The 15,368-nt window shown below is 48.3% G+C and overlaps 1 protein-coding gene across 2 annotated transcripts in view; it reads left to right on the top strand.

The window, feature by feature from the left end:
* Nucleotides 1-737: 737 nt before the first annotated feature.
* Cpxm2 (carboxypeptidase X (M14 family), member 2) overlaps nucleotides 738-15,368 on the top strand; it is a 110,421-nt gene continuing 95,790 nt past the window's right edge. Inside the window, exons 1-2 of one of the 2 annotated variants that reach the window (XM_039107648.2) lie at nucleotides 738-1,198; nucleotides 12,529-12,627. In XM_039107648.2, coding sequence (XP_038963576.1) covers nucleotides 877-1,198; nucleotides 12,529-12,627 — 421 coding nt within the window. In that variant the 5' untranslated portion in view covers nucleotides 738-876. The remainder of the gene's footprint in view (nucleotides 1,199-12,528; nucleotides 12,628-15,368) is intronic. The other variant, NM_001106306.1, reaches the window with a different exon arrangement.

The raw sequence follows: 15,368 nt of genomic DNA, 5'->3' as shown, positions 1-15,368 counted from the left end.
CTTTAACCTGTGAGTCAGCGAGTCTCTTGTTTTAAACCTGCCTCAATCTGTCAGAGGAGCTATAAACACTGATGCCGAGCTTGGCTCCCCAGCCTCCCAGCCCAGAGAGAAGCTGGGGCCACTGCCTTCCTTCTGCTCCACTAAGAGAAGACTAAGAAAAAAACTAAGGCATGCTGGGTAAAGGTGGGAGGCACTTGAGCAAAGGGAAGTGACACCAGGGTTCTCTAGAGAAACCTGATTCTTGCAAGAGCCACATGCCCTCTTGTAATTTAGGAGATAGTCGTCTTCAGCTGGCTCCAACCTCTACTCCAGAACCACACTCTGGAGGGTAGGCAGAAGGGGTCCCCAGACCCTTAGGCTTTACTCTCAGGAAACTTCACCCAGGGAATCTGGGATTCCTGCTTGGGCTGGGGCAGCAAGAATGGTGGGCAGCCTGCTGGTTATCACCGTAGCATTTCAGGCCAGTCTTATCTCAGATTTGTTCTTCTGCAAAATGAAGGAATGGAAGGCACAGTTCTGTACTTCCCTAATATCATAATGCCCTACCTCTGCAGGAGGGGTGCCCAGTAGGAAAAAACACTGGCCTCTTAGAAATGCAAGGAAGGCTGGTGACAATCTTTAGTGGCCTCCAACACCTGCTAGAGAGGCCCTGTTGGGCAAGAGAGAGGGCGGGTCTGCCGGCGCCTAGCCTCTCCTGGGCGCGCCCCTGCCCGCCCCACTCCGGCCCAGCCCCGCCCGTCCGGCCTGTCCCACCCATCATCTGCACCCGCTGCAGCGCCCGCGCCCCCGTCCCGGGCCATAGCCATCATTTGTAGCCCGCCTGCTGCTCCCGGGGACCGGGACGCGACTCAGCCCGGGTTGCGGGATAGAGCGGGCATGGCCCGTCTGGGGACCGCCTTCCCCGCGGTGGCCCTGGCACTTGTGGCAGTGGCCCTGGCTGGAGTCAGAGCCCAGGGCGAAGCCTTCGAGGAGCCTGACTATTACAGCCAGGAGCTCTGGAGGCGCGGGCGCTACTATGAGAATGGGGAGCCAGAGCCTGAGCCGGAGCTCTTCTCGCCTTCACAGCATGAGGACCTACGGGTGGAGGAGCAGGAACAGCAGGAGCCGCACCAGCAGGGGCCCAGGAAGCCCAAGAAGGCCACTAAGCCCAAAAAGGCTCCCAAGAGGGAGAAGTTAGTTGCAGAGACGCCTCCACCAGGTAACTTTTTGCCTCGGGCAGCCCTAAGGGGCACTCCAGGGGACACTTGGCTTCCAGTATGTTTTCTTGAGTGAGCCCAGCCAAAGCCTGTGGTGCCGGTTCTACTCACTAGAGACTGCATCTGAGCTCAGCCCAGCTTTCTCTCCCTGTCCCCCTCAGGCAGAAACAGAATGGTGCTCTTTGGGAAGCTGCCTGGGGGAGCAGCCCGGTGTCCTAGGATTGATGCTCCGCAGGCACAGGCGAAGGAGGCATCTGTTGTTTCTTCCTGCTCTGCACCAGTCAGAGGTGTTTTCTTCAGACTGATTTTATCAATGGGCACGTGCCTGGCTGGTGTCATTTGGCAGATGGCCTTGGCCGGCAGTGCCCCTTCTCAGCTCCCTCCACCCCCTGTCTATGGGCCCCTTAAACCCACTATTCACAGGATGGCACAGTCCCAGTTTCAGACTTTGGATCACTCTTGGTCCCTGCAGCAGCCAAGATTCTGCCTTCTTGGAAAGGGCAGACTACAGGAGCCCTGGAAAGCTCTGAGTTCCTGGCAGCCTGGAGTGCTCTATCCATTCCTTGGACCAATCTCAAATCCATCCTCACTTTCTTCTGGTCCAGCCTTTATCACAAACCCGTGAAGAGGAGTTTCTCTTAACTGTTTTAGATAGTGATTGCTCAGTGCCCACTATTTTATAACAAGGGAAGCCAGCAGGACAGTGACTAAATTCTATGGCCTTGCAGTGTCTTTGCCTGAAAGGAATCGTGTGCCAGACCACAGAGCTCTGGGCTCAGAAGTGGCTTTCATTTGGTAGGACAGATATTAAAGTCACCAGGCAGGGTGGCCAGGGAAGCCTCAGACACTCTTGAACCCTGTTTGAGTACCACCCTCGTATATGGCTGAGTCCCTGCCTTCTGCCATGAACAGTTCCGAAGGTTGGGCAAACCCAAACAGAACCATAGAGACTTCCCCTCTTTCTCTAGGGGTTGATGGGGATTAAGACATAGAAAGGCTGCCATGGCTCAGCATGAAGGGGTGGGATGAGATGCTGATTTTTGGTAGTGCCCCGTGGTCTCCTTTAGTTCTCGTCCTGGCTCTGACAGATGGCTAACCTTGTCACATTACAGATGAGGAGCCTTCGGCTCCTACAGGAGAGGTAACATCTTGTCATTGTTCTGCCTGGGAGAACCGAAAGCCTGCCTTACCAGTCTTAGGGTTACCATTTTGGAGCCTGGAACTTGAGTTCTACTTTTGGAGCCTCAATTGCTTCGCCCCCAGATAGAAGAGTGCCTGCCATTGTAGTTTACTGGGTCTGACACTGCCAAAACCTCTCCTAGCATCCTTTGGTGTGCCCTGAACTTGGAGGTGTGCTTGTTATATGGGAGCTCTTCATCCACACCACATATGGTCTCTAAGTGTCTGCCCAGCACCAAGTGTTAGGCACGGAAGCCCCGGGGAGAGAGAACATAAGACAAACAGGCTGCTCCTCCCAGGTCCTCACGGAATGTGTAACTTCGGGGAGGTAATCAACATAGGCATAGAACATGGAATGTCAGGAAAATAGATAATGGAAGGGACAGGCCAGTGTTTCCCAGGGGGAGATGACTACTAGGCCTGATCAATAAGCCGACTTATTGTTTGGGCGCTCCTACTGGTGACGTTATAGTCTTTCCTGACACTTCAGAAAGTCACAGCCAGACTCAGCAGTGCCCCCAACTAACATGTCTAGGGCTCAGCTATTATAACCCCAAAGTGGATCTCTCTTTTTGGAGCATAAGTGGTTATCAGCCTAGGATGGGGTCTCTGAAGGAGAAGTCAGGTATAATCTGATTTGCAAGAAAAGGGTCCTTTGCTTTCTGGGCAGCCATCTTGCAGACAGAGGTTGGCCACTGGACAGGAAGTTAACTGTTCCGGGTGAATACTTAGCCACCTGGGTCCTGTCTCCAAACGGAAGGCACATCCCGGAACACCAGGATCAGGCTCACAGGCCTTTAGGGAGCTGCTTCCTGGTTCACTGCTGTTTCAGCCATTTTCCTAGTGAGTCAGGTAGGGCCTTTAGAGCTTCCACAGCTAGGGTGAGTGTGACATCCATTGTGGTAGGTTAAGCTAATGCCTCTCTGTCTCCCTCCATCTTCCCCCGCCCCCACCTGTGTGTATTCAATAAAAACTGTGGCGCGCATAGGTCTGCATGTAGTAGGGGAGAGATTAGGTTAGATTAGATTAAAATGATCTTGGTTAGGGGGGCTCTGAAGAATTTGTGTACTTCAACTGCATAGAGAGAAGATGATTATACCCCACAGTAAGGTGGCTGATACATTGCAGTCACAGTGTCGTAAAGACACTTTTCTGTATGGTCAGCTATTTTATGAACCAATTGCCAACCTTAGAAATGTGCTTCAGAGGAAGGAAGTTGGTATTCTGCTCTGGGATGTTAGATGTAAGCTTCTGGAGTTTACTGCCTGACTGTTGCATGCTGGGTTCCAGGACCAGCTAGGGACAGAGGTGGGAGCAGAGGACAAGATTGAGTGATGGACCAGAGCATAAAGCAGAGAACTGATTTAGGTAGCTCATGTGCATCATATTTGGAGACAGTGAAATGTTTTCCTGTTACCTCCTGGGAGCTAAAAGTTGGAGTTGGTAAAGGAGATACTGGAGAGAGAGAGAGAGAGAGAGAGAGAGAGAGAGAGAGAGAGAGAGAGAGAGTTGAGTACTAAGAGGACATTCCTGTAGATCCCTGAGGAGGCTGGTACAAGGGGTATCTGGTCTAGCTTTGAGCTTCGGCTTCTATCCTTGGCAACCAGAGAAATGCCCTGTGGATTCCATGTGCTGATATCTGTGGATCACCCTGGTGCTGTTTGTATTTTGATGATAATTCCACTTCCCCAAGAGGCACTGTCCAGGTGCCAGCAGTCTCTATAAATTGGCTTATCTAAAACCTGGACATAAGTCAGGTTAGAACTATCAGTCTTTTAAGTTAGGATAGATGGTAGAGTGCTTTATTTAATTGACAAAATTGATGGACTGAGTGTTAAGTGTATCTTATACTTTACAGATTGTAGAATGGTAATAGTTGTACTCAATTTATATCTGAGAGAAAAGAGCCTTTTAATTGGACAGAAAGGGGGAAATGTTGTGGGTTGTCCTGGTACTATTTGTATCTTGATGCTAATTCTGCTTCCCTAAGAGGGACTGCCTGGGATGAGTGAATCTTGTACTCAGGTGACTTCATGTGAACCTTCTCCCCATTTTAACTTGTAAAATAAAGGCTAGAGCCAGTGATTGGGCAGTGGAAGAGAGGTGGAACTAAAAAGTTTTGGGGAGAGGAGGAGAAAGGGGAGAAAGGAGAGAGAGGAAGATTGAAGAGAAGGAGGTGGAAGGAAAACGGAGTTGAAGCCTGTGGCCTGGAGAAACCTCAAGTTAGAAGTGATCTCATAGTGGGGTAGATCTGCCCAAGCTCGGCACGCAGCTTGTATTCATATTAACTGAGTGGTGTTTTCCTTGTATGGGCTTATTTGGGTTGGAGATTTGCCGCAACAGAAAATGGACTCCTTAGCCAACTGAGAGTACCACTGAGCAAGCATTCCTACCTACTGGGATGGTCGGTTATCAGCTTGACACACCCGAGAAGAAGGGACCTCAATTGAAGAGTCACCTCCATCAGATTGGCCTGTGGATATGTCTGTGGGGGACTTTCTTGATTGCTAACTGATGTAGGAGGGCCCAGCCCACTGTGGGTGGTGCTCTCCTTAGGCAGGTGCTCCTGGGCTATACAAAAATGATAGCTGAGAAAAACCAGCAAACAGCCTTCCCCTGTGGTTTCTGCTTCAAGCTTCTGCCTTGAGCTCCTTCCCTAGCATCCCCTGATGATGGACTATAACTTGTAAGTTAAAATCAACCCCTTCTTCCCCAGGTTGCTTTCAGTCATGGCAAACTAGAACACCTACTCTGAAAAGGGAAAACTTGAAATGTTTCAAAATCTGAACACCGCTGTACCCACAGTGATTATGCACCAGAAAGCTTCGCTTTAACTCAAAGTGACCTCCAGGCTGTATGTGTGGTGTACATGGCACATCGATGAATTCCACGGTTGGGAAAAGCCTTGAAATCTGAACTGCTTTTGTTCCTAAGAACTTGCATGAGGGATGCTTAAGCAGTACTCCATTTTTCAGTGGAGCAGGGCCCTGCTATACTGAATGGAGAAGAATACTGAAAGGCATTTACTTAAGGGTTTGGTTTAAAATAATTACAGACCAAAGGAACTTACAGAAATATTAGGGTGAGGTCCTGTGACCCATCCCTCAGTTTCCACTAATGGAAAATGTTAGGTAACTCTAGTGTGTGTTTGCTAACATCGGCAGCCTCTGCATTTTGGACCAAGCATACATGTGCTTGGAGAGGGTTGGTGTCCTGCGTATTGTAAGATATGCTGCTTTGACCTATGAGATACTGGTGGGACCTTCCTCTCTGCCTCACAAACAAAATGTCTGTAAACATTTGCCAGCCATCTGCAGGGGGTTGAGAATCACCACTGGCTTTTGAAAGCACGGCATAGATTGTTATAAAGACCATTAATTGGGTTATAATGTTACATTTAAGAAGATTCTCCATGTATTTGTGTGTGTATGTGTATGTGCTTGCTTGAATATGTATGCGTTTCAGTAGTTTCTTCATGCACGTGTGCATATGTATGTGTACGCTTGCATGCATATGTATGTATATATATACATATATATATATATATATGTATGCTCACGTGTGTGCTTCTCTATGTGTGTATGGGTTCCCTAAGATAAAGGACTGTGGAGTCCTTTTCTGAGAGTTAGGGGACTTTGGTGTCATAGTCTGTTCAAGGTCTTTCTTTAAGCATCACTTTGACCTAGAATATTAGAACGTTTAGGAAAGTAAATGGTCACAGTGCAAATTCCTGTCCACTGCAGGGTTCAGACAGTGGCTACTCAGCTTCCCCTCACCCCTCCCCAGATGGGCTCTTCCCACTTCAAGGCCGTCAACTCATTGGATGGGCAGTACTGACTGCTAGAATAGTCTCCCTCATTGACAACCTCCTTTTAACTCTGTTTATTCAACTGTTTCTGGTTGAATCCTACAGTTTCTGAAGTTGAAACGCCTTGTGTTCCTAGGAGTGAACTTCAGGTCCCTAGTGTTCCTAATCCAGCAGGGAGAATAAGATATCAGCCCCATGGGGTCATGCCAGTGCATTTAGGGGTGTGCTTACTTTAAGGTGACTTTGAGTTGTAGCCACCCTCCTTTTGTAGGATAGAATGTAGCTAACTGCTGGGCAGTGGTGACACACATCTTTAGTCCTAGAATTCCAGAAGCAATGGCAGGTGGATCTGAGTTCGAGGCCAGCCTAGTCTACAGAGCGAGTTCCAGGACAGCCAAGGCTACACAGAGAAACCCTGTCTCGAAAAACAAACAAACAACATGTAGCCAACTGATAGACCACAACTGCATAATTCACGTGCCTTTCCCATCCCTATGGCAGAAAGAAACAACAAAACAAGACTGGGAGTAAGTGATTTGGATACTTTGTTTTCTTTCTCGAAGGCTCCTTGGCTTAGAAGCAGGCGGGAATTCCGAGGCTTTCATTGTGATTTCCCACTGACTTCTTTGTAGTATTTCCAGGCTAGAATGTCCTAGTGTTAGCATCAGAACAAACTCACACAGGCACCCCCTAGTCCTGAGCTACTCTCTCTGGGATGTGTAGTGTGCAGAGGGTCATGTTTGTAGGTTTATGCCCAGAATCATCCAGTTTGCATTTAGTATGTGTATTTCCCAGATGTCCAAGGTAAGAAAATAAATATTTGAGCATATTTGCTTGTAAACAATGCCTTTTCTGTGTGAGCTCTTACTGACTGATGGGAAGGGCTTTCCTGTAGAGCTTTGCCCCATCTCTTCTTGGGCAAGGGAAGCCCGGCCTTTGATGGAAATGCCCTGTCTTGGGCAAAACTGAAGTGTGAGGATTAGGAGTGTATTTTGTCAACATTTTGGTACGATTTTTAATAAACCCAGGGAGCATACTTAAAGAACAAGAAAGCCTTGATGTCAGTCTATATGCTTTGGCATTAAACCCGAAGTATTTCATCCAAGTCAACTGTCCGCAAAGCTCCAAGGGAAGGGATGGATTAGGGGAAAAAAATCATTGCTTCCTGAGGCACTGCCGTCCTTTCCAGAATGCTTTCCAAAGTTAACTGACTGCTGGACCGTTCCCTCTACCTGTGTCCACGGTTCCAGATATCAGAGTTGTGCCTGGAGAACAGGGGGTGGAGACCTTCCAGGGATCCAGAAAGCCAGATTGCTTCCGTGGTTCTAAAACAGCCACGGTGTTTCCCCATCTACTTCTTGTGTCTGTGACTTACAAATCATGCCAGGGACAAAACCAGTTTTAGTTTTGGATTTTGCGGTAAGGCTTCCTTTTCATGTCCCAGAGCACTAAAAGGATGAGTGCATAGGCTTAGCCTCACCAGCAGTCCACAGGCTCTGCCGTCTGAGGCCCTCTCAGGTCCCTGCCACTTGAGCCCTGAAACCTTTGAGTTAGGTTTCTTTGACTGGCTGTGGGAAGGATTAGTATTTCTAAGAGGCTGACTCTCATCTAGCTGCTCATTGGCTCTTGTGGATGACTGACATGACAAAGAACACCTCCATGTATTAATCAGCCTCCGATGCTACAGATCTGATGCACTATGTACTCCAAGCAGTGCATGTGCGGTGCTCCCTGGTAAGCCTGCGGAGGGGGGAGGGGGATTCAGAGCCAGCTAAAGGCAGGACTCCGCCCCTTACAGGCACACGTGACTTTCCAAGCCTGGACTCCTCGGTGGAAGATTGTGTCAAAAATACAGTGCCTGGGGTTGGGGATTTAGCTCAGTGGTAGAGCGCTTGCCTAGGAAGCGCAAGGCCGTGGGTTTGGTCCCCAGCTCTGAAAAAAAAAAAATACAGTGCCTGCTGAAGTGTGAGGTTCTGATGGGGTGGGAAGCAGTGTCGCCTTTCCCCTGCTCCTGGAGTACCTGCCGGGTCTGTAGATCCTGACAGACGAATGCACTTGGGTCGTTGGCATCTCCTCTCTCCTCTTAGCCCCTTTCCTCAAGCCACATGAAACCATCTCCAAATACAACCCTCCAGTACATGCTTGCTTACCTCAGCCTGATCTCAGTAGAATGAAACCCAGACAGGTAGGTGCCCAGGGTACCCCGCACAGCCCACTGCGGAGGGCTCACACACTCCTGCATGCACCCACCTGCCTGGCGCTGTTACTGGACTGTTTCCTCAAAGACAAAGAACTCGACGTGGTTGTGGTTGAGAATCAGGAAGGTGGCTGACTGACTGCATAGAGCGATGGTTCTCAACGTTCCTAATGTTTCGATCCTCTAATGGTCTATAGTGGTGACCCCCAACTATAAAATTATTTCATTGCTGCTTCAAAACTGTAAACGTTCTACTGCTGTGAATTGTAATGTAAGTATCTGTGTTTTCCAATAATCTCAGGCAACCCCTGTGAAAAAGTCATGGCCCACAGGTTGAGAACCATTGGTACAGAGAGTGGGAAGGTTGGGTTCGGAGTCACTGCCTTGGCGGCTGAGTCCTTGTACCCTGGTCCCAGGGGATTGAAGCTCACCAGGCTGCTTTCTCATGCACTCCAGAAGAATAAATGGAGGTGGGGGGTGGCATTCCTGGGTAGATTGATTTGGACCTGGCCCTAGTGTAGTGACCCTTGTGTCTCCCTGGTGGCCCTCAGTGTCCTCTCTCTACCAGACCACTGAGGTCACCCACGGCTGGAAGCAAGTGTGTCATCTAAATGCTGCACTGATTCTCAGATTCATTCCACTCCATACCCTGTTTCCTCGGACACTAACTGTCCTCAGCATCCCCCTCCTTGTGCCTGGTCCATTTCCTGCTCCTTTCTGTATAGAGCAAGGAATTCTTTTTTATTCTTTCTTGAAATAATAATATGACTAAATAATTTCTCCTCCCGCTTTCTTTCCTCCACCCCCTTCCATGCATCCCCTTACTCTTTCAAATTCATGGCTTTTCTCTATACATATATACATTTAAACACACACACACCCCTAAAAACATAACTACAACCTGCTCAGTTTGTACAGTGTTATCTGTATGTTTATGATCTCGGGGCTGACCACTTGATATTGGTTAACCATTTGGAAGCCTTTTCATTGGAGAACCATTTCTCCTGCTCTCAGCATTCCCTCGTTGCCTAAAGTTCTTTGTCTGGAATTGAGGCCTCTTGAGCTTGCCCTTTTCATATTAGAATATCCACTGATGACGTCATTGCTCAGGTTTCGTTCACTGATGACGTCATTGCTCATGTCTTCTTCACTGATGACGTCATTGCTCATGTCTTCTTCACTGATGATGTCATTGCTCATGTCTTCTTTCACTGATGATGTCATTGCTCAGGTCTTGTTTAGCCAGCCAAATTGGTAAGACTTCATGGATGTCTCTCTCATATTTCCAGAAGACCCAACCACAGAAAATGTCCTGTTCCTCTGACCCTCACAATCTTTCTCCCTCCTTTTCTGCAATGATCCATGAACCTTAGGTGTAGGAATTATGTTGTAACCTATCAGTTGGGACCGGGCATCACATAATCCCTTGTTTCCTGCATTTTGACTGGTCATAGTTGTCTGTGATAGTGTTTATCTGTTGCAAAGAGAAGTTTCTTTGATGAGGGGTGAGAGCTACATTTATCTGTGGGTATGGGGACAATCTTTAGAATGTTGTTAGGGATTGTGCTGGTTTAATAAGGTGCTGGTGTAGGTTCTCTTCAAGATCAATGTCTTCACCTAGCCCCGAGTAGGAGTAGGTAGCTAGGTTTCAAGCACCAGGCCTGAGTAGGTTTTAAGTTCCATAGACAGTTGTTAGTTACTGCTAAGGTACCACTGTTGCACCCTTAGGGCCTCTACTATGCTGTGCTGGCCTTTGTTGTGGATCACTGTCCGCAGAGCCAGGTAGGAGGACTGTTATTTGCTTCTCTTCCTTGGGAGCCTGCATGACACCTTCTGATACCACAAAAACTGGTCCTCAGGGAGGGGGCTTCAGGTCAGATCCAGATCAGGTGTCATGTTAAAATAATAGTTAAAACAATCTCAGTCCTGGAGAAGCAGAGGCAGGAGGATGGCTGTGCATTTGTTCAGCAGGCTTGGCAAGTTCCAGGTAAGTGAGACACACTGTTTAAAATGGAAAAAAAATGGTGGACAGTGGATGAGTCTTCTGACATCTACATGCCCGTGTACAAACCTTCTGCGTACCCTAACACATGTCACACAAGTGGCCATCCACAAAACGCACACACACGAACTGCAGGATACATTTCCGAGAGAGAGATGTTTAGATTGTGTTACTGGAGAGCTACCAAGAGATCCTCATGTGGCTCTTTTTCCTTCCTGCCATGGGTTTCTTACCAAGAATCATGTAAGAACTGCCAGCGCCCTGGCCAGCTCCCCTCTTCACGGGGAGTGCAGAGCCCTCCAGCCTGGAATTTCCCAGGGAAGCAGAGACTGCAGGGAAGCAAAGGGCTTTTCAGTTTGGGGTTGGTGGAGGGTTGCTACTGTAAGCTCCTTGTGTAGCAAGGGGAAAAATAGTTTTCTATTAAGCCAGAGGAATTATATTTATCACCGCAGACCAGAATAGAACATGTGGCCGGCATTAGCGCTGCAGTTTGCTACTTTTAAGGAATTCTCCGTTGTCACGCGGCCCAGATGGAGATGCTGATCAGACTCTGGCTCCTTCTCTGAACGCTATTCCCACTTCTCTTTCTTCTTTCATCTGTACAGAGCATATGGTGTCTTTCTTGTTCTGGGGGGAGGGAGGGCCTATGGAAGAAGCCTTTGTGCTGGCAGGGAAGGCCCCTTGGAGTTAGTTGGTCACTAGCTCTGTTACTTCCTGGCTGTCAGTGACCTTGGTGGGGAGCCCTCTTCCTCACTCTAGGCCATCAATTCTCAACGTGTGGGTCGAGACACCTTTGGGGTGTGTCACACAGCAGATATTTACATTAGCATTCGTAACAGTGGCAAGATTATAGTTATGATGTAGCAACAGAAATGACTTTGTGGTTGGGGGTCACCACTATATGAGGAACTGCATTAAAGGGTCACAGTGTTAGGAAGGTTGAGAACCACTGACCTAGGCCGTCATGTCCCCAACTGTAAAATGTTCCTTGCAGTGAACATGTCTTATACATTTTAGAGCCCGCTGCCCCTGGTAGCTGTTAGCAAATGAGGCAGTATTAGTGATGTGTGGGCATCAAGATAATGCTGGCCAGACAGGGACAAGAGCTGTCTTTTGCACCTTGATTGTCCTTGCTCTAACTTCCTGTATGGCAGGCTCTTCTATTGAGGAGGGAATGAAGTAGAGAGGTCAGACTGGTGGCCCTGGGGGTATCCTGGGTGTATGTGTCTCCCAGGTACAAGCCTGGACAATGGCTCACATGTCTTTCATGCTCTGGAAGGCTGTACCCCCCATACCTGAGTTGGCTAGTCTTTTATACAGAGGCCTTCCCAAGTAGGGGCTTTCTGTATGGCATTCTTGCTCTTAAAACTACAAGTGAGTGATGATCTGAGCTCGACAGTCTTGCTTAGCTAAACCTTCCCTGACTGGATCTCACTTTCCCTCCCTTCTCCTCAGCACTTCAATCAAATCCCTGTATTAGACTTTGCTTAGAGGCAACTTGACTCTAGGCAGATGCTATCAGAGCCCCTCCAAGGAGGATTAGATGGAAGTGGGGGATCAGGAAAGGGAGTTAGGTTGATGCCAGAGCAGAGACTGGAAAGATGGAAAGGAGCCAATCAGCTTGAGAGTAGAGGGATGGGCGTGCCCATGAAGGAGACAATTTATGCCAAGTGTTGGTATAACCGAGGTGAGGGGACAATGTGAGGAGAAAATGGAAGGTTAACATTAGGCTCCCAGGTTACTCCCCAGTTAGTGAGCAAGAGACTCACTCACAGGTTCACAAGCCCTGGGCCTTAGAAGAATTGGATATGAGAGCTCAGCATAGGGAACATGTTAGCTTTGATGTCCAAGTCCAGCTTTGACCTCCAGTTCCTGCTATTATTCCTAGTGCCCCACGGAGGCTCAGCAGCATTTTGTAGACTTACAGTACTTAACAATGTGTAGTTGTACACAGGTCTGTGAGGGGTGGTTACCTCTATACACACTGAGCATCTTCTTTAACCACAGACTCCTTACCAGCCAAGGCTCTGGGGACTGGGGAGCAAAGCTAGGAACAGTTTTCTGCAGGAGAAGACCGTGAGTTCCCACACCCAGAGGCTCCTCTGATCCACACAGTAATATCATTTTCCTTTCCTTTCCTTTCTAGGTAAAAATAGCAACAGAAAAGGCAGAAGGAGCAAGAATCTTGAGAAAGCTGCCCGCGATGACCATGGTGTCCCTGTGGTTCGTGAGGATGTCAGAGAGAGTAAGTGAAGGTCTTGGAGGGTCCCTGACCCTCTTCTGTCATCTGCCCATAGTGAGTACAGGCAGCTCTCATGGCTGCTTGGTCACAAATACCCTGTAGGGTGATTGTCTGGACCTGGATCGTTCTTAGTTATTCTGCAGATATCTCAGCAGCTCAAAATTTTCTAGGGGAGGCATTAGTGTCTTATCAAGATTTTCATGATTAAATTGCTCGAGTCACTTCCAAATTTCCTGTCCTTTCCCTTAGACTATCCCTCCTGGAAGTCCGTATTATTGTGATCTCTTTGCTGCCGACAGCTTTGGTTGTGTATTTCTTGTCTCCCGACGCAACACATTGTCTCTGGGGTCACTGATTCTGCAGTACAAGTCCTGACGTCATGCAGCCGTATGAGACTTTCTGTTGTGTAATTCCTCACCCTAGTGTGTTCAGTGGTAGGGCTGGGTGCATAGTTTGATTGATTAAGTAGTTTCCGGGCATACACGAAGCCTTAGGTTTCATCCTAGCACAGCACACACCAGATGTGATGGTGCACACCTAAATGACCAGCACTAAAGAAATAGAGGCTGGAGGATCAGGAATTTAAGGTCATCCTCAGCAACATAGAAAGTTGGAGAACAGTCTGGCATCTATGAGATTCTGTCTCAAACAAGCCCTAAAACCAAACCCCCAAATTATAGAAAAAGGATGGGGGCTGGAGAGATGGCTCAGTGGTTAAGGGCACTGACTGCTCTTCCAGAGGTCCTGAGTTCAATTCCCAGCAACCACATGGTAGCTTACAACCATCTGTAATGAGATCAGATGACCTCTTCCGGTGTGTCTGAAGACAGCTACAGCATAGTTATAGATAATAAATAAATAAATCTTTAAAAAGAATGTTCGGTGTTATTAGTTAGACTCACAGAGGAGTACTAACCTCTTAGCTGCAGCTATGAATATTCTTAACTTTTTGTCACTATTATCATATCTTTATTGTTCCAAACTTCAATATTCAGGATCATTTTTTTTTTCTGTAGGGCTGTGTGTCCTGTGGTGGCTCTGCCACAGGGCACGGCCACTTGGGGAGGCAGAATGTGGAGAGTTTGACTGTGCTTACCCCAAGCAGCCACAGGGTGGAAAGAGGCTGTTGGGAAGTACTAGCACATAGATAGCTCTTGGGTGGGAAGATTGGGGCTGGTTGGGGGTCCCTGGGCCTGCAACAGGCCTGGAGTTCTGAGGTTCTCAGGCTCTTGGACATCCAGGCACTGCTGGGAGTTGTGGAAGAGCTGAGAACATAGTGGGGGCCCAGAGGCTGGGTCTAGCCCTGGAGCAGGGAGCTGGGCAGGGGTGGTGATGGTAGTAGAGCAGAGGTGCAAGGGAAGGGAGCTCCAGCTGGTCCCATAGAGACTGTCCTTGGCTTGACAGAGGACGTCTTGGTGGCAGTTGTGACTGGGAGTACAGAGAGGCCTTCTGCAGGAGATTAGACTGTAGCTCTGTAGACAAAGGCCTTCTCCATGACTTCCCACAGGTAGATCCCAGTGAGAAGAGACAGTCTGTGATTCCAAATGATTTATTGTCATGGTGGACCATACCGCACTTCTCAGGGTGAGCCTGAGATTAAACACCTTTTGCAAGGAGGAATGTCTGGGAAGGGAATCTTATTGGCAATGTCCTCTGGGCCTCTAGGTTCCTCATTAGCATGGAGATCTCTGTCTTGATCTCTTGTCTCTTATGTGAGAAGCATGGCACATGTTCCAAGTCAGGAGTCTGGCCGGGAGCTGGGAGTCACCTAAGTCTCAGGTGTGTGCCCACTGAGTCTCTGGGTCTCCACTTGTTATACCTTACCAAACTTCCTGGCATGGTTTTATGTCCCACAACTTTTCTGCTAATATTAATAATAGTGACAATTTACTAAGTGTATATGATACTAGCTAGATCCTTTGCTCAATGTCTGACCTTTCTAGGCACTCTGCTGAGCACTGTGGGTACTATTACCACTACCATCCTCCTCCCTCCGATTCCTCTTTCTCTTCCTCCCCCTCCTCCTTCCCCTCCCCTCTCCTCCTCCTCCATTTTGTAGAGTAAGGGAGGGGACTGTGGCCAGGGTTATGTAGCAAAACAGCACTGGGAATGAAAGATTCCAGGATTACTGACTTTTTGCTTAGAAATAACAGCAGATGAAAAAGTAGCCAAACATTTTGCAGGTTTGCACAGGACTCGCTCTCAGCTGCCACATCTACTCCTGAGCTGTGCCACAGAGGTGACCGTCACCAGGGAAGTTGCACATTCTCTTTGGCACAATGAATGACAGGGCTTGGGGCCCTGTGCCTAACCAACAACCTGCCATCAAAGAAATCACTGCTCTGACTGACAGCACGATCCAAACAAAGAGAAGCCAATCCTTAGGAGCTCCTGCAGTCATTTATGTCTATTCTGTCTGGAGATGGAAACTGAGGTACCCAGGGAAAAGACCTTGACCCTTGGGAGCGTGTGTTGAGTGCACAGTGTGTAGCTAGGGCTGTGACTCTGACCTCGTGTTGAGTCAGGTTTTTTAGCATCTGCAATGGTTGGTTTTATTCATGAACTTGACCCCATCTAATATTACCTAGGAAGAGAGGCCACATGAAGGATTATTTACTTTGGGTTAACCTTGTGGGTCTATCTGTGGGGAATTGTTCTAATTAAGTAATTGATTTGAGAAGACCCAGCCCACCATGAGAGGCACCATTCCCTAGGCAGTGGGTCCTGCACTGTTTAAAAATGAG

This window comes from Rattus norvegicus, chromosome 1 (genome assembly GCF_036323735.1).
Source record: "Rattus norvegicus strain BN/NHsdMcwi chromosome 1, GRCr8, whole genome shotgun sequence".
Lineage (NCBI taxonomy): Eukaryota > Metazoa > Chordata > Mammalia > Rodentia > Muridae > Rattus > Rattus norvegicus.
This window is presented reverse-complemented; position numbering and strand designations above follow the sequence as displayed.